At 41.0% G+C, this 18,933-nt stretch overlaps 1 protein-coding gene across 1 annotated transcript in view; it reads left to right on the top strand.

Annotated features, from left to right (window-relative positions):
- Positions 1–18,933, top strand: part of MCF2L2 (MCF.2 cell line derived transforming sequence-like 2) — a 219,612-nt gene that overhangs the window by 159,168 nt on the left and 41,511 nt on the right. Inside the window, exons 16-18 of the mRNA XM_079921832.1 lie at positions 12,664–12,730; positions 13,750–13,865; positions 15,029–15,098. Coding sequence (XP_079777958.1) covers positions 12,664–12,730; positions 13,750–13,865; positions 15,029–15,098 — 253 coding nt within the window. The remainder of the gene's footprint in view (positions 1–12,663; positions 12,731–13,749; positions 13,866–15,028; positions 15,099–18,933) is intronic.

Raw genomic sequence — 18,933 nt, 5'->3', positions numbered from 1 at the left:
CTCACCATCAGGACTTTGCTTCAGAATTTAGGAAAGTGGTGGCAAAAAGAAAGCTGTAGCATCAAGATGGTAAACTTGAAAACTGAGAGGAATTGCAATTTGCATGTTAAATTTAGAAGGGAGAAGATAAGGCGGAGAAAGAGCAGAGGGAGAAGCAGATATAGGAGAGAGGACCAGAGAGTAGAGCATGTATTATTAGTTTTGGGGAAAAGAAGACTGAAACGAGTACAAGAGAACCTGGGAGATGGTGGGAGCGAAAGAGACCCAAAGAGAGAAGTGTTAGTGAAGTCATGAAAGGAGAAACTGGTTTGATAACTGCTACTTAATACCTAACACAGTTGAAGCATATCAACATAGTGCCATGCTTGACTTGTTAGCTTTCTGTAGAAGGTAGGAGGTTTCCTCACAGACCCTGTACAGGCCCTGTCCCATGAATTCAGACACACCACAGGCTGTGTGTTCTGAAACCAGTGAGCATCTATGCAAGGCCTGGGCAGCTAGAGAGGTGAGGTGGAATCCTGACTTAGTTCCTGCTGGCCACGAGATCGGGGCAATCGACCCGACTTCTCTGTGCCCCATGGTAATTCCCGACTGGAAGGGTGCAGTGAGGGCTGACTACAGAGCAGTAACATGTGTGAAGTGCTGAGCACGGCGCCTCACGGACTGGGTGGAAAGCTGTCATCCTTACGCCACTGTGGGCTACAGAACGCTCTCGCTTGTTGAGCTGGTCTTCATGCTATATCCCATCATCATCATTGCTATAAAAGGACCAGCTGTGTTTCACATCTTTAGAGATACATTTTCTGTTAATACAGCATCAGCAGTTAAAACAATGCAACAACTCCTTGGCTGTCTCCTCTTCCTCCTTTACTGCCCACCAGCCCCTCCTACCCCCACATGTATCCTTCTGGGTATTCTTTTCTCACCACACTTGCTGCTTGGTGATCTCATCCATTGCCTTTAATCCATGATTTATATTTCTAGTCTAGATTCTGAGCTCCAAACTTCAGTGTCTTCACTTAAGTGTCACATCAGTCTTAAGCTTAGCAGGTCTAAAATGGAATATTCAAATACATTTTTGTGAAATGGTGAATGGATGGGTGTTGGATGACCCCCAAGGGCCAGAATCCTCCTTCTTCTCGCCAGTGGACCCAGCCCAGGGTGTTTGTTATGTGTCAGTAACAGTCAGTGGCATTATGTCACTGTATAAATATCTGTGGATCTGTTTTCCCTACTCTTTTGAGAGTCCTCAGACCTCTTGAGGATGGAGGTCACATCCTAGTCATCTCCAGTTCCCTTGAAGAAGCCTCCCACAATGCCTTGCACGGAGTGAATATGTATTAATGGCTGGTTGAATTGAATTTTTGCTGAACGCTTCCCACATTCATCAAAAGTTCAAACTTTCGGTCCAAAAAGCCTCATCTACAGTACAATGGCCCCAGTGTACTTCTCCCTCGATGCCAACAAGGCCCAAATGCTGACATTGGAGGCACACTAGCCCCTTTCCTACAGCTCCTGCTTCTGCTCCTGTGGTTTGGCACCATTCACCAGCCTCCCTCAATTCCAGGATCTTGGCAGTTGGATGAAACCATACTAGGTATACCCAGAGCTGGAAGATGAAGGGAACTGACAGCACAAAGAGGTACTCACCCACAGGCCATTCTAAGAACCCATTTTGTTCCTTTCTCTTCACTTCTGCATGGGGGGAGGGACCTCCTCAACTCATCATCTCCTTCCACATCAATACATAGGGGCATCTCTCATGGGCCCCTATAACCCTCAGTAGGGGTCCCACAGGGACAGGGACAGTCTTGCTGGGACAGGCCCTGCTTGCTGGGACCCTTCTTGGTGCAGTAGAGCTGTACTGTGGATTGAGTGGGCCTCACTCGGGGGAGGGAGTGGGGGAAGAAGACTGGCAGGTGGGAGTGAGGCTGGCACAGGTTTCCTTTCCGTGCTGCAAATGCTCAAACAGCCCCTGTGACAGTGACCTGGTACCAACTCCCTGCCATTAGATCCCTCAGCATTTCTTCTCCCCTCTCCACCTGCAGATCATATATCCACTTTCACACTCCCAGGGCCATACAACATTCTGTGCAGGTTCCGAGGGGCTGCCTCTAAGTCTACCTTTTTCTCCCCAAGCTAGGAGCATTTATCCAAATTGAGTGAACGAGTGATACTTGTGTAGGGACAATCTTGAATTCTACCTGATTAACACTTAACTTTTAAAAGACAATTGGCACCATCCTGCCCACAGTTATCTAAACTGAGAAAAACTATTTGGATCCTGTGAGGGGTGGTACAGAGGAAAAAAAGAAAATTACAGCACATGGAGATGTTCAGAAAACAGTTGTTGACTATGACATGGGGGCTACGTGCCTGGCCCAGATGCAATCATTTGAGTTAGAAATTTTGCACTTAAGTTTGGTTGTGCTGATATTTAAGGGACAACTAAAATCTAATTCTCTATTACCCTTTTCTTAATAGTTAATAATTACTAAGCGCTCATTGCCTGCTTTATGGAGCATACATGCTTCAAATCCTACTCAAATTAATTCTAAAAGGCAGTTATAGTCCTGCCTGAGATTTATATTGAGTATTATTTAAAATATGGACCATTAGTTAGGAATTAAAAATAGCTACAGTGAGATTTTTCTTATAACAGCACTTTTCAAAAGCCAATTCTAAAGTTCTTGACAAATCATGTGCTCTGAAAAAATATACATTTCATGAATCAGTCTTGATTGGGCTAATGGTCTAAGGACATAAAACCCAATATTAATTAACACCTATTTGATCCTGCAGATATAGGGCTAAGGAATCCTAGAAAGAGCAATATCTCTGAGAAATATGTTTCTAGCATAATAAACAAACAAACCCTCTTGGGATGCAAGGAATTAATAGAATAATAGGATATCTGCTGGTAGATCTAGATACAAATAGGTCTGTAAAAAGGTACACAGGGTAAAGAAAGCAGTGTGTCTTTTCATCAGTTTTTGATCTTTGACTATTTTATACACTTTTTTTTTAATCTTTGGGGATTTCCTTTTTGCAATAGATTTCCCTTTGCATGAGGCAGAAGCTTATTAACTCTTTCACAATTTCTTTTCCTTACGGGAGGATTATCAGGTTACTGGATACGCCTGTTGGAATTAGTACCAGTACTACCCTTTCCCATGAATTGAGGTAGTAATGGTTTTCCTATCAGCAGTATTCCAGGAGTCTACTTGGTACCAGAAATCTCTCCCATGAAGTTCTGTTATGTTTGGATTGCACATGTGCGGATACACCGTGGCTCTGAGATTCGATCCAGGTTCCTTGAATCCTAGGCATAAATGGCTGATGGTCTGAGCCACCCCTTTTTCTCCAACCTGCTTCCTTGTGTCCTTACTGTGCAGGCCCTGTCCCTTACAGAGCCATGCTGCAGAGTCAGAATATTGGTACTGTTTCAGTGGACTGACATTCACCCTTGGCACTAGTCTCTAGTTTTAGAGCTCGAAGACCTGGACCTGACCTCTTTCTGGCAGTACCAAGTCAGCAGTTTGACCTCAATCAAGTCACTTAATGCTCTGAGTCCCAATTTCCTCTTCTGTGAAATGAGAATAACAATTAGTGCCTGCTCCTGCTTACAGAATTGGTGTCTGTTCCTTAAATCTACCTTCATCCATTCCATAAACATTTATTGAGAATTTCCTACTTGTAAGGCATGGGGACAAGGAATGGATGATAGGACATCTGCCCTGCAGAAGCTCTTTGTCAGGTGTTGAATGGATCAAGGAAGATGATGTGCACATTTAAAAAAATAACTTTACTTCACATCATGAGGTTAGCTATTATTATTATTATTACTTTTTTTTTTTTTTTTTTTTTTTAGCTGTACTTGGGCCTCTCACTGTTGTGGCCTCTCCCGTTGTGGAGCACAAGCTCCGGACGCGCAGGCTCAGCGGCCATGGCTCACGGGCCTAGCCGCTCCGCGGCATGTGGGATCTTCGCGGACCGGGGCACGAACCCATGTCCCCTGCATCGGCAGGCGGACTCTCAACCACTGCACCACCAGGGAAGCCCCGGTTAGCTATTATTTTAAAAATGGAAACTAATATGTGTTGATGAGGATGTGGAGAAACTGGAACCCTGGTGACTTGCTGGTGGGAATGTAAAATGGTACACAATATCGTGGTTCCTCAAAAAGTTAAAAATAGAATTACCTTATAATTTAACAATTCTCCTTCTGTAATTTCCATCTGTAATTCTACCCAAAGGAAGTAAAAGCAATGACTCAACAAAGATTTGCAAACCAATGTTCACAATAGCCAAAAGGTGGAAACAACCCAAATGGCCATCAACAAGTGAATGGGTAAATGAAATATGGTCTAGGGCTTCCCTAGTGGCGCAGTGGTTGAGAGTCCACCTGCCGATGCAGGGGACACGGGTTCGTGCCCCGGTCCGGGAAGATCCCACATGCCGCGGAGAGGCTGGGACCGTGAGCCATGGCCGCTGAGCCTGCGCATCCGGAGCCTGTGCTCCGCAACGGGAGAGGCCACAACAGTGAGAGGCCTGCGTACAGCCAAAAAAAAATGGTCCATACAAACAATGGAAGATATTTAGCCTTAAACAGGAATGAAATCTGACACATGCTACATCATGGATGAACTTTGAATACATTATGTTAAGTGAAATAAGCCAGACGCAAAAGGACAAATTTTGTATGATTCCACTTATACGAGGTACCTAGGCAAAATCATAGAGACAGAAGGTAGAGTGGAAGTTACCAGGGCCTGGCGGGAGGAAGGAATGCAGAGTTAGTGTTTAATGGGTACGGAGTTTCAGTTTGGATTGATGGAAAAGTTCTGGTGATGGTTGCACAACATTGTGACTGTATTTTAATGCCACTTAAAAATTGTTTAAATGGTAAATTTTATGTTATGTATATTTTACCACAATTTTTTAAAAATTGGGGGAATTCTCTGAGTCCAGTGGTTAAGGACTCCACACTTTCACTGCCCAGGGCCTGGCCAGGTTCAAGCCCTGGTTGGGGAAACTAAGATCCCACAAGCCACGTGGCACGGCCAAAAAAAAAAAAAAAATTATAATCCCTAAAATGCTACACAAATGCAGGTTTGTTAACTTGAATTAGGATTAATGGGATTTGGTTTATAATCAGCCCCTCTTTTAAAAAGTGCAGTATGCGTGAAATTACTTTGTCATTATTTATTATGTGATATTGAAGAGTGAGCCAGATAAACTTTAGTGATTACTTATGCCCCATCCTTCTCTAAAAAGAATTTAAGTTTGTTTACCCTAAACACATCAGAGTAATGAGATCAAATCCAATTAACATCAGACAAAATATAGAAACTAAGATATAAAAGTGGAGAAGACAGAACAGATGGCTTATCAGCAACTGAGCAAAACTTTCAACTGTTAGCCTTCCAGGAGACAGAGAACGGTTTATATTCATCAGACCTTTTATTAATGCTTAAAATATCACTGATTTCAACAAGGTCATTGTATGGGTCCATAGTGTTTCATGTTGTTACCATTTATAGTTCTGGGAATTTATTAAGCAATTATGGAACACCTAACCAAAACAGAAGGATGTGAGACTAAGAACATGTTTTCCTAAGTCTGAACCCTCAGGACCTATTCAGTGCTGAATGAAACGGGCTCCTGGACCTTTCTCGTCCCCGTTGGCCAACTCGGTCTCCTGAACCTTCCCCTCGGCTCCTGCATGGAGTCTTACCGTAGCCTGGTGTGACAACTGTCTCCTCCATCCGGCTCCCCCTGACTCCCACGCTTCCCACCCAGACCCTGCCCCAGCACCTGGTTCCCACAAGGCCCCGGGTGTAGCCACGACTCCTAGCCCTGCTCCTGTTTCCTTCCTCCTGGAACACCCTCCTGTCTTGCTGCAAGTCGGCACCTCTTACACAGGACAGTCCAGATCTCACCTCCACCAAGACCCCTCCAGCCCATGCTGATTCCTTCTCCTTGCCGTCCTATTGTACATGCAGTCACACATTCACTGTTTAGTTAATTGAGGGTGTAAATGGACAGAAAATCTTAACGACCTTTGCTTCTTTTCTTATGAGAAATGAGAAGCAAGGTGTGATTAGACCAAAGACCACATCATACATTTTATTTAAAATGATTTATTTACAACGGAGTATTACTTAGCCATAAAAAGAAACGAAATTGAGTTATTTGTAGTGAGGTGGATGGACCTAGAGACTGTCATACAGAGTGAAGTAAGAAAGAGAAAAACAAATACCGTATGCTAACACATATATCTGGAATCTTAAAAAAAAAAAAAGGGTTCTGAAGAACCTAGGGGCAGGACAGGACTAAAGATGCAGATGTAGAGAATGGATTTGGGGACATAGGGAGGGGGAAGGGTAAGCTGGGACGAAGTGAGAGAGTGGCATGGACATATATACACTACCAAATGTAAAATAGATAGCTAGTGGGAAGCAGCCACATAGCACAGGGAGATCAGCTCGGTGCTTCGTGACCACCTAGCCGGGTGGGATAGGGAGGGTGGGAGGGAGATGCAAGAGGGAGGGGATATGGGGATGTGTGTATATGTATAGCTGATTCGCTTTGTTATACAGCAGAGGCTAACACACCATTGTGAAGCAATTATACTCCAATAAAGATGTTAAAAATAAATTTTTAAAAAATGATGTATTTATAGAGTGACCTATAAGAGCCAGTAGGGATACTCAGGATGATCTAATTCAGCCTTTTGACACATGAAGAAATGGAGACCCTGAGAAAGAAAATGTCTTGCTCAAAGTTACCCTACATATTAGAAGCAGAAATAGACTTGGAAACCTATTTTCGTGAAACCCAGTATTTTTATATCACCATGCTAGTTTCATTTTAATTTGTGTTTTATTTCATAATCAGCAAACAGGACTTTAGATGCACCCCAAACATAGGCCAAGAGGAGCAACATAATGTAGTGGGAAGAACACGGACTTTGCCAAAGCCAGAGACCTTGGACAAGTCAGTGCATGGCCCTGGGGCTTTCTTTTTCCATCTGTAATATAAGGATTAACTGATGGTCTTTAAGTTTATATCTGCTTCTGGCATTTTATGAATGTACTAGACTGTTGGCCCAGCCCCACCAAAGAATTTACAAGTACTGGGAGAGCATACATCGCTCACCTTTGCTCCCTCCTCCACACTGTCGTCCTCGGCCTGGGACAGTTCCCTGTCCTTGTCCCCTTGCTTGCTTTTTTCAAAACTCTGATTAAACTTCACTCAACTCAAAATCGGCAGTGTCCCCTCCCTTCTGTGCTCCTGACTCCTCTGGCTACCTGGTACCTATCACTCTGCACAGGAGTCACTGATGTTCTTGTCTCTGCCATTAGACTATGAACTCCTTAAGGCCTGGCATTTTGGTACATTTCTCTATCCCAAGTGCCTATCATGGTGCCTGGCTCATAATAGGGAGCTAGTACACACTTGGTAAATGGATCTAATGGTTTTTGTCTGGGAAGCAAGGATAAGACTGTGGTACTAATTTCACCTGAAGCTGTTGGAAAGAGTTTTCATGGAAAAGGAAGAAATGGAACTTTCAGGAATGACTAGAATTTGAAAAGAAGTATAAAATAATGATACCATTGGCCTAACTAAAGGGGGGTAGGTGGCTCAAAGGAATGGATCAGCTCAGTGTTACTTAGCCAAATAAGGGAACATCCGCATTAGAATCATGTGGGGTGCTTATGAAAATTACAGATGCTACCTCTGTATTTCATCCATTGCTCCCCATTCTGAATCTGTGGCTCTGTACTTACCTTTTGAGCAAGCCCCCTAGGAAGATTCTTTTCACATGAATGGAGAGTCTTGAAATCCTGGGAGGAATATTGACAGTTGTGGGCAACTGAAAGCTATTTTAAGTTTTTGAAGAGGGAGAATGATGGCATAATGGACTTGAAGCTTTAGGAAGGGCATAGACTGGAGGTCTGTAAAATAGATTGATGGGAGTGAGATCTCAGAGGCAAGAGTGAGCGGCTAGGAGTACACCAATGTATTCAAGATGAGAAGGCTCGGGAGTTTGCTCTGTATTGGTGGCGTCGGCAATGGAGAATAAGCAGGGACTCCAAGAGGTGTGTTCAGAGATGAAAAGATGAGGCTTGGTGACAGATTGAATGTAAGCGATAATGGCAGGGAGGAGTTTGCAATGACAACTGTGTTTTAGGGACCCTAGAGTATGACCCTTCCACCGATATGCATGCTGTTTCTGTCTGATGAGTTCTATTTCAGCCTGAGGTAATGAGGTGTCTGGGAGGCATCCAGGTGAAGACATATGTAGACCATTGGCAACATGGGCTTGAGCATGACCAAAAGTCTGGCAGGAAAATGATGATGTGGGAGAGTCAACAGCATGAGGGAAGAGGAGGGAAGGAAGTCTGGAAACCTGAGTTCAGACCTTGGGGGAGCAGCAACATTAGACACAAGGAGGAAGATGAAGCAAGGAAGGAATAGAGAAGAAACAGAGAGGTGGGTGGTGAATGAAGATTGAATAATAAAGAGAAACCAAAGGAAGAGAAAGGTTTAAGAAGATGAGTATCCATTACATCAGATGCTCTAGGGTTTGAAACGGATAAGAATAGACCTTTCCATTTGGCAAAGAGGGTATTAGATGAAAACTAGCTTTTTTAAAGTGAAAATCTATAATACTTTCTGACACGAGTGATATGATAGAATACAAGGAGTAAATTAAATCTCTGGACGGCAAATTGTATTGACAGGTAATGAGCAAAAATATATTTCTAACAGACTGGTTTCCAAAAGGATACTCTTCTATTGGAGAGCTGGGAAATTGGGGAGGGGGCGAGGGGCAAGGGTTAAAAGGGGGAACAGATTAAGGTGTGTGGGCAAAGAAGAAACTTATCGGGAGATCCTAACATGTACATACTACATTAATGATCTTGCTTACCAAATAGGGCTGCATTCATTTTTTTAAAAGTCTTTCCTTTCTTGCCTCTCGCTTACGGTATCATCTTAAACAAACACGAGCTGTCATATAGGATGGAACCAGATCTCCAAAGCTCTTTTTTTATGCTACCTTGAAATATGGCTTCAGAGAAGAAACAGTCCCTTAAAACACATTATGCCTCCATTTTCTCCTTAATGACCTGGGGGTATGGGTGAGGGGAGAACCACTTTTACATGTAAAACAAAGCCAGAGTATACATTTAGTGTAGACTACATTCATGCGGGCTGATCTGGCGTTGTGAACCCCATCCTAATTACAGCGTTCCACCTCTGGGTAGATGTCCACCAGGGCATAAGTTGCTCTAGGTGTTTAAGGTTTTAAAATGACTTGAGTACTCCCGATGTTTTCTGTTTTTTATCTACATTATATATACTTGATGACTTTAGATATTAAATCCTTGATTTTTTTTCTGTGAACAAAGTTATGTGTTTTGGAATAATAAAGCAGGCAATCATCAGCTAGAATCATCGATTCTCTCCCATTTTATAAAGTTATTTGAAAGGAAAACAAAGGAGAAGAAAGATAAAAGAATGGTTAACAGTGGTATGAGAACTTTTTTTTTTTAATCTGAACAGAAATGAAGGCTACCAGTGTTCAGGAGACTTTCTATTGTTGGAGTTTTATCCATTGCACTCAAATAAGTAAAATGAAGCAGTTGGAACTGGGATATGACCTGACAAGGGACTTTTTTTCTTCTGAGTTGTGGATTTTTTCTTGTGTCAGATTCGTAAAGACTCCTAGGGGTCTCTAAGTTCTTATATTAACTGTTGGATGATAAGATTGATTTCTGCCCACCACCTAGTTGTTTCTGCCTTGTGACTTCATTTAGTCGTCAACACATTCTTAAACAGCCTTGCCAAGTTGCTTAAGCCCAGTGCTTCACGGAGACATAAGAGGCTGGCTGTACTCTGGCTTTCTATGAATGCTTAACTGTTGCTGTGGTCGTACTTTATGTCATGGCTCATAGAAACAGGCTGGTATTGAGGCCTATATTTCCTTCTGACATAGTAACTATCATCATTTCAGGATGATTTACAAAAAGCAAAGGAACCTCTTAACTCAGAGACACCGTTAAGCTAAATATGATCTTAGAGTAACTTTTTTGGTAGAATTATACTTCTTACAATTGTATCCTTGGTCAATGGCTATCCTTTATCAGTCTTGCCTTATAACAAGCATTTATAAATAGATATGGAAATTGTCATTTTTAAGAAAGAATAATTGTTGAGCTATAAAATAGGTAGATTATAGCATTTATTTATATCTCTCAAATGGGGTTTATATGTCATTACCTCCAGTAACATTCATTTTAAAACGTCATGTAAACTATTTTTTTTTAATTAGAAAAGCAGTAGATGTTTAAAGTTTTTGTTTAAATCAAAGATTGAAAAAGGGTGCAGAATAAAATGTAAAAATTCTCCTCTATTTCTAGTCTTCAGTATCACTTTCTAAAAGCAATCACTGTTAACAATTTTTTTTAATTTATTTTTTATTGAAGTATAGTTGAATTACAATGTTGTGTTAATTACTGCTGTACAGCAAAGTGAGTCAGTTATACATATATATATATACATTCTTTTTCATAGTCTCTTCCATCATGGTTTATCACAGGATATTGAGTATATTTCCCCAAGGTCCTAGTGCTATACAGTAGAACCTTGCTATTTATCCATTCTACATATACCGGTTTGCATCTGCTAATCCCAAACTCCCACCCCTACCCTCTCCCACCCCCCTTGTTAACAATGTTTTAAGTTTCTTTGCATGAATTTTCTAAGCATATACAATTTTACATATATGTATGCATATACGCTCATTTTACACATAGCATAAATTTTATACAAATAGTCACTCTGCAAACTGTTGTACATCTTGGTTATTTTTTTAAATTCACTTAAAATACATTGACTATGTCATGTCAGCATGATTCAGTCAGCTTCATTCTTTTTAAAAACTGCATAGCATTTCATTATATGTATGTACCATAATTTAAGTAATTTCCAGTTTATATCTGGTTGTTGTCGTTCTATTGTTCTAATTACAAACAATGAACGTACTTAGAAGTGAAATTACTGAGTCAAGGAGCATGTTTTAAATTTTGGTGAGATATTTCCAAGTTATCTTGCACAAATCTGTACTTTCACCAATGTTATTCGAGTGTGTTTCCATATCTTCATCTGCCGGTCTTCCTTTGAGGTTTGCAATGTCTGCCATATTATAGAAGTTGAAAATTGTACTTCTTTTTAATATGTTTTTGTTGGATTCATATATATAGAGCATTTTTTTCATAAGACTAATAGCCATTTATGTATTTGTGTGAATTTTCCTACATTGTGTCCTTTATTTGTCCCTTGTCATACCCATTCTTATGAGAGGAAAAGAAACTCTTTTCTAGGGTAGGCTACTGTTTAATAGATAATCCACCAACAGCTCACAGGAAACCATAAATGTATATATTCTACATGTGAACAGTTGTACAAACACTGATTCACTTGGAGGCCTGAAAGAAAGCCCTAAAAAAAGTATGGCCACACAGCCTGAGGAGAGAAAGAAAGCAGTCTGTCTGGTGATAGATGTGGGGACCGGCCTCACTCTTTCTATTAGTTTTCTATTGCTGCATCAAAAAATGACCGCAAGCTTAGCAGCTCAGCCCACAATTGCCCTGGGACAGGAGTCCAGGCATAACAAGACTGGCTTTTTGCTCAAGTCCCACTGATAAAATCAAGGTGTTGGCCAGTTGCGCTTCTTAGAAGGTATCCTCTTAGGAGTGCATATGGTTGTGGCTGAATTCAGTGCCTTGCAACCGCAGACTAGTGCTTCTGTTTCCTTGCTGACTGTCTTCTGGGGGCCATTTGGCCCCTAGAGGCTGCCTGCCTTCCTTGCCACATGCCCTCCCCCCATCTCCAAACCCAGCAAAGGAGAATCTCCCTTGTGCTAACGCCTTCACATGCTTCCAATCTCTCTGACTTTTAGACCCAGACCTAAAGGGTCCATGAGATTAGGATGTGCCCAACCTGGTAATCTACCTATCTTAAGGTCAACTGATTTGGAACAAAACCGAATGACAAAATACTTTCCCAGCAGCACTTAAGTTAGTGTTTGATTGACTAACTGGGAGGATGTGTGTGTGTGTACCAGGGACCAGAAATCTTGGGGGCCGTGTTAGAATTCTGCCTACCACACCTCCCACCTGCCTTTCTCAGGGGAAGCAGACAGAGCTCATGTCTTCTGGCTGAGGAACTCAATCACACGGAGACATGGAATGCCAGAGGAAGGGAGCAGGAAACCACATGTGCAACGTAGGGATCAGGTAGACCTTCCTGACCAAGGATCCCAACCTGGTATTTCTGACTCCAGTGTCTGCCCTCTTGACCCCCTTGCTATGGCTCACAAACAGATCATTCTCTGGCTACATAAATGGATTTTGAGTCGTTTAACTTTGCCATTTCTTCTCATGCCAGTGTGATCAGAGTGTGCTTTTGTGACATGTTGGCCTTGGGTGTTCAACAGAACGGAATGAACTGACCACAACCTAAGTAGATGAGCCACTAAGGGGAACTGTATTGATGACCATTATTCTAGAAGAATTCTAAAACACTGCTTCCCACCCCCACCCCACCTCTGTGTCTCTCTTTCTTTCATCTTCCCACCTGCTGCTGATTTAGGCGCATTATACGTGACTTGCTTGAGACGGAAGAGACTTATATAAAAGAGATTAAAAACATAATTGACGTAAGTAGATTTGGGGCGGGGGGACGTTAAGCATGTATTCAAACTGGAAAAGTTTTGTTGCAGGTAGAAACTCAAAATAGTTGCCATATGTCTCTAGAATCCCCACCAAAGTTTCATGTCTTGTAATAGCACAAGTGGTTTTTTCAGTATGAATAAGAACGTTCTTATGACTATTGATTCATGTAACAAAATAACTTTCAACGGATTGTACCAATTCACATGATTCTAGCAGTGCCCACCTAGGTTCACCATATGCTTGCCAACAGTGGGTATGATAATTTAAATGTTTTTGATAAATAAATGAGAGAATTGTTTCTTATTGTTTTAAGTAGCATTTTTTGCTTGAGTGAAAATTTATATTTTCTCTATTTTCCTAAGGTAATAATCTTGAGAAATAAACTATATGTACAAAGTTATAATAGAAATTTTTTACAATAAAACATCAGAAGAAAAGCAAATGTCCAGGGAATGGAATGGTTGATAAAGTCTTATATACATGCTAAATGATATATTATTCAACTGTTACAAAATAATTATTTTTAATAATATACAGCAACATTGAAATGAATGCTTGTAAGATTAAATTTAAAACAATATATGTAGAAATTTATAAGAGTCTAAAATGCATATGGAAAAACAGACTACAAATTATATATGTACTGTGATTATAACCATATAAAACAGCTTTTTAAAAAAGTCATGAAGGAAATATAATAAGACAATAGTAATTGCATCAGGTCATAAAATAATGGGTAAGTTTTTTCCTTTCACATTTGACTTATGTGACGAATTTAAAAAATAGATTTGTTCTTGCTATAAAAATGCCATCTTATTATCATTGCCATTAAGCCGTCTTCTTCTGAAGATAGACACATGAGGAAAATAATATCAGAAGAATGTATTTGACGGAATGGCTTTCAGGACATGTGTGCCTTACTCCCCAATTATTAAAGTGGCTAAGTCAGATCATCTCTTATATGTTCCTGTTTGTAAAACCTACCCTGTTTCCACCTCTGCAGGGATATATCATTCCAATGGATTTTATTTGGCTGAAGCACCTAATTCCAGATGTTCTTCGGAATAACAAGGAATTTCTCTTTGGGAATATTAGAGAACTTTATGAATTTCACAACAGGTACATATTCATTCAAATTATCAGGGAAAATGGAAAATAAGAGAAGGATGGAAATCAGAATGATGGAATTTGGAGATGAAAGTGCTTAGACATTTTTAGGCTTAATCAAGTAGTCCAGAGTCAGTGGATTGGATTGGGGTGGTATGGGATAAGAAGGATGCGAGAAGTGTCACAAGGTCCCCGAGGAAAAAGGGAAAAGACATTAATGGAGCATGTACTGGTGTCAGGCATCGATGTTGTATTCATTTGTGGGTTCCTTTCCTTATTTATCTACTCATGCATCAGCATTTACTGAGCACCTGTTCTGTGTCAGGCACTGTGTTCAGCATTGGGAATACAAAGTCGACCAAGACGCAAGTCCACATACCTATTATCGTAGCGGAGTGCTGGGAACCAGGGTGTTAGAAAATGCTAACTGGTCAGGGAATTGTCCTTTCAGCCCAGGTCTGCTTGGGTGTTGGGTTCTAGAGAATGAGAGAAGGAAGGGACTTTGGAAATCATGTTCCAACCCTTTCATTTTACAGATGACAAAACCACAAGTTGTTTACTAACTTTACTCACTCTAAATGGCCCCAGGATCACACATCTAATGATAGGAGGGAAGAGACTGCTTGGTGAATTGAACTACAGTTGTTTCTTAGCCACATCTGTTGTCCATTGGTCAGACACAAGGCTGAAATGGAAATCCCACTTCTGCTTTCTCTGGAGAAGTTATGCAGCCTCTTTGAACCTCAGGTTTCACGCTTACGAAACCCTGTCTTACCAGGTTTGGTGGAGGATTAAATGAGATATTGTTTGCAAAGCACTTAGCTTATGCCTGATTTATAGTCAGCTCTCCGTGATAGTTGTAGTAGCAGCAGCAACAGCAGTTCTTGTTAACATTACTATCATGTAGCAGGGATCTTCAGTGTATCCAGTCTGTCTGTGGCTGGTGCTTAGAATTACCAGAACTGGTATGAGTGGTTTCAGGGAATCCTAGTAATGTCACAGAATGCATTGTTTTCTTCCAAATCAGCATGTTGAAGATGAGTCAAAAGCAGTAAAGCCTGGAAAACAGCATTTTTCTAAGCACCTCTTAAAACCTTATGTGATTTTACTTCAGAAAATTTTGTTAACCCCATACATGTAAAAATCAAAGCATTATTATCGTTTTCTTTCCCTAGGACTTTTCTAAAAGAATTGGAAAAATGCACTGAAAACCCTGAACTTCTGGCACGTTGCTTTCTCAAGAGAGTAAGTCTGTGCTCCCAATAACTCAAAATAACCGTGCGATTAAAGTCAGCCCTTAATTTTCTGTGTAATGGCAAGGGCAAATGGAAACACAAGGGGTCTAAAAACTTACATCTGCCTTTTGAATGCAAAGCGGGAGTCCTTTGCAGTACTTCAGCCTTTGTGAGCTGAGTCCAGTTTGACTGAGCTCACCCTGCTAGGTGGGAACGACTGTAAGCCTGGCTTCCTGCCAAGTCCTCTGAAATGGAAGACTGGCCCCCCAGACCCCTGAGGCAGAGGATCCTTCTCTGAATGACTAAGCTAACTGTTTTAGGGCAAGAATCATACAGCAGGCTTAAATTCTTCACTAAAGTTGTAGTAACACTCTCAAAAGAAGTACTAAACTGAAACTATAGAACATACATTTTCTTCCATTTTATTTTCTACGGCATCAAGGAAAGTTAGAAAATTTTAAGTCTACAGCCTGTCTTCCACTTAGCACCCCATTTGTGAACTTCCTGTCCTACAACATCGTATTTCTGTCTGCTTCCCTTCCCACCACACAGACCTCTCCCCTCTTGCCAGTTCTCCACCTGGCTTTGGGCAATAAATAGGCTGGCACTTTGGGCCAGTTGTGCTCCCTGGGAGCTGGCTCAGAGAAATGCCTTAGCCGGCATCATTCCCCACCAAGTGCCTCCTTCCTCCTTTGGAGATGAGCCCGGTGCCCTTTGCTTTCTAAACTTTTCCCATTTCTTCTCTCTCTCCCAACCGGCCCTTCCTTTCATTCTCTTGCTTGTTTTCTTTTTGTGAGCCTGAGACAATAGATCAAACAACTTAAGCATTTTTAAACAGCTCAAATGATGACTGATAAGTCTAAGAGCAGTACAGTAAGTCCCCTACCTACGAACCTTCAAGTTGCGAACTTTCAAAGATGCGAACATGCGTTCACATGTCTGATAACGTAAGTTAGTTCACGTGTCTGGTGTACATTGTCACGTGCATGTATTCTCTGCAAGTGGTTGTGCTTTTGTGTGCTTTACTGTACAGTACTGTATAGAGTACAGTAGTACAGTATCTTTATTTCAAGCCCAGGATGTCTGGAAGCAAGCATAAAAGCAGCAGTGATGTAGTTGGTACTAAGATGCGCCGATGGAGAGGGTGTGGAGAAAAGGGAACCCTCTGGCACTGTTAGTGGGAATGCAAATTGATATAGCCACTATGGAGAACAGTATGGAGATTCCTTAAAAAACTAAAAATAGAGCTACCGTACCACCCAGCAATCCCACTACTGGGCATATACCCTGAGAAAACCATAATTCAAAAAGAGTCATGTACCACAATGTTCATTGCAGCTCTATTTACAATAGCCAGGACATGGAAGCAACCTAAGTGTCCATTGACAGATGAATGGATAAAGAAGATGTGGCACATATATACAATGGAATATTACTCAGCCATAAAAAGAAACGAAATTGAGTTATTTGTAGTGAGGTGGATGGACCCAGAGTCTGTCATACAGAGTGAAGTAAGTCAGAAAGAGAAAAACAAATACCGTATGCTAACACATATATATGGAATCTAAAAAAAAAAAAAAAATCATCATGAAGAACCTAGGGGCAGGATGGGAATAAAGACTCAGACCTACTAGAGAATGGACTTGAGGACATGGGGAGAGGTAGAGTAGTCTGGGACAAAGTGAGAGAGTGGCATGGACACATATACACCACCAAACGTAAAATAGATAGCTAGTGGGAAGCAGCCGCATAGCACAGGGAGTTCAGCTTGGTGCTTTGTGACCACCTAGAGGGGTGGGATAGGGAGTGTGGGAGGGAGGGAGATGCAGGAGGGAGGGAGATGCAAAAGGGAAGAGATATGGGGATATATGTATATGTATAGCTGATTCACTTTGTTATAAAGCAGAAACTAACACACAATTTTAAAGCAATTATACTCCAATAAAGATGCTAAAAAGAAAAAAGTAAAAAGACATGCTGAGCGATAACGATGGAAACAAAAGTGAAAAGAATTGAGAGAGTGGAGCGACAAGAGGAAGAAGAAGTAACTGAAGAACAGCAGAGATTCACGACACAGGAAATGGCAAGACTTCCTTTATCTGAGGAGGCACTGTTAGTTTTTGAGGCAAAGGACCTGAATGTAGAATGGTACACGAAGGTTGCAGCAGCCGTTCAGAATGCAATCCAGTGCTACCGTGTCACCTATGATGAGAAAAAAAGAGCTACTACCCAGATATCACTGGACCTGTTTTTTTAAGAGGGTAGATGGAACTGAATCCAGCAAGGAACCGGAACCTGTGCCATCAACGTCAGGCGTGACTGAAAGTGCAGCTCTCGCCCTCCGTCTCCTATTGCTGACGATCCTTCAGCTCTACCATCCCCCACCTCCTCTCCCCCCTCCAGTCAGTAACTCTTCTTGCCTGTTCACTCGATGCCAGCCCCTGTATGCCAGCTGTTGTGCTGTACTACTGTACTTTCAAGGTACTGTACTGTAAGATTAAAAATGTTTTTTTTTACTTTTTGTGTTTTTTTTAATGTATTATTTGTGTGAAAAGTATTATAAACCTATTACAGTACAGTACTATATAGCTGATTGTGTTATTCGGGTACCTAAGCTAACTTTTTTGGACTTAACGAACAAATTGTACTCACAAACACACTTTCAGAACATGTAGGGGACTTACTGTACCTGTGATAAACTGAAAGCAAGCAACACAAAAATCCCCAGGTTTCAAGGTATTAGACATAATGGAGAAACAGAGTCTTCAACCCTCAGAACTCTGACCGACTTAGAAGACCCCTTCCATAGCCCTGTCTGGGCTTTCCATCACAGCCTTGTCATAGGTTTTTCATCCAGTGACAGAATTCAAGATACATTAGAAACCATTTTGTATTCAATCTGATTAATTTCCTTTTTGATTTACTTTGATAGCATTATTCGTGTTTTATACTATTTGGCAATTTGGGTTAATCAAACCACCAATGTGAAATCTCGTTGCAGAGTTTAGTAATATTTCATAACTGACTATATCATTATTGCAAAGACTTATTGAAATTGTTGCATGAGAAAATGACCAACTTCCTGTGGGGAAAAAAAAAGGATATTATCAAGTTAAAATTGCCAAGTTTGAGGAAATGGTCAGGCAATTGCTAACTAAACATCTTTTCTTAGAAAAATTCCTCTCCTAAAGTTTTACAGAGCTTTTTATAGTCCCCCATGTTGGGAGGAACCCTAGAAATCATTAATCCAGACCACATACCTGCATATAATCCTATATGATTTATGATGTTGGGGACAAAATACAGGTAATAAATTCTTTCCAAGCACAAAGTATTACTCTGAGACAAATGAAGTAATTAAAAACCACAATTACTTAACCTTTGAGAATCCTTGAGGGCATTGTCGCAGCTGTGCAAAGACCTGTATTGGTTAGCCAATAAGGCAGGCCCATCACCCACTATTTACTACAGCAGTTTACCTCTTCTCAGTAATACTTGCAGACTTCCACTAATCATGAACAAGAATTTTGAAATATTGCTCTAGCCAAGTGTTTCAGTCAGATTTGATAGCTTGTAGTATCCAGGAAGATTCTGCCCCAGAGACCAAACTCCATGTAGAATAGCGTTTGTCAATAGTTTACTTTGAGTCCCATTTGCTCTGAGATCTCACGTGGTACAATAGAAAAAAACACTGGGGTGGGACTCAGAAAACTTAACTTCTTATCTAAGTTGGGCCACTTGCTATCAGCATGACCTCAATTATGTCACTTAAACCCCAGGAGTTTCACTTTTCTCCTGAATACAACAAGCTTAGTAATACCAATATGTAAAGTTGTGGAAATCAA

The sequence above is a fragment of the Stenella coeruleoalba genome, assembly GCF_951394435.1.
Source record: "Stenella coeruleoalba genome assembly, chromosome: 5".
NCBI classification, from domain to species: domain Eukaryota; kingdom Metazoa; phylum Chordata; class Mammalia; order Artiodactyla; family Delphinidae; genus Stenella; species Stenella coeruleoalba.
Note: the sequence above shows the minus strand (reverse complement) of the source record. Positions and strands in the feature narration are given on the sequence as shown.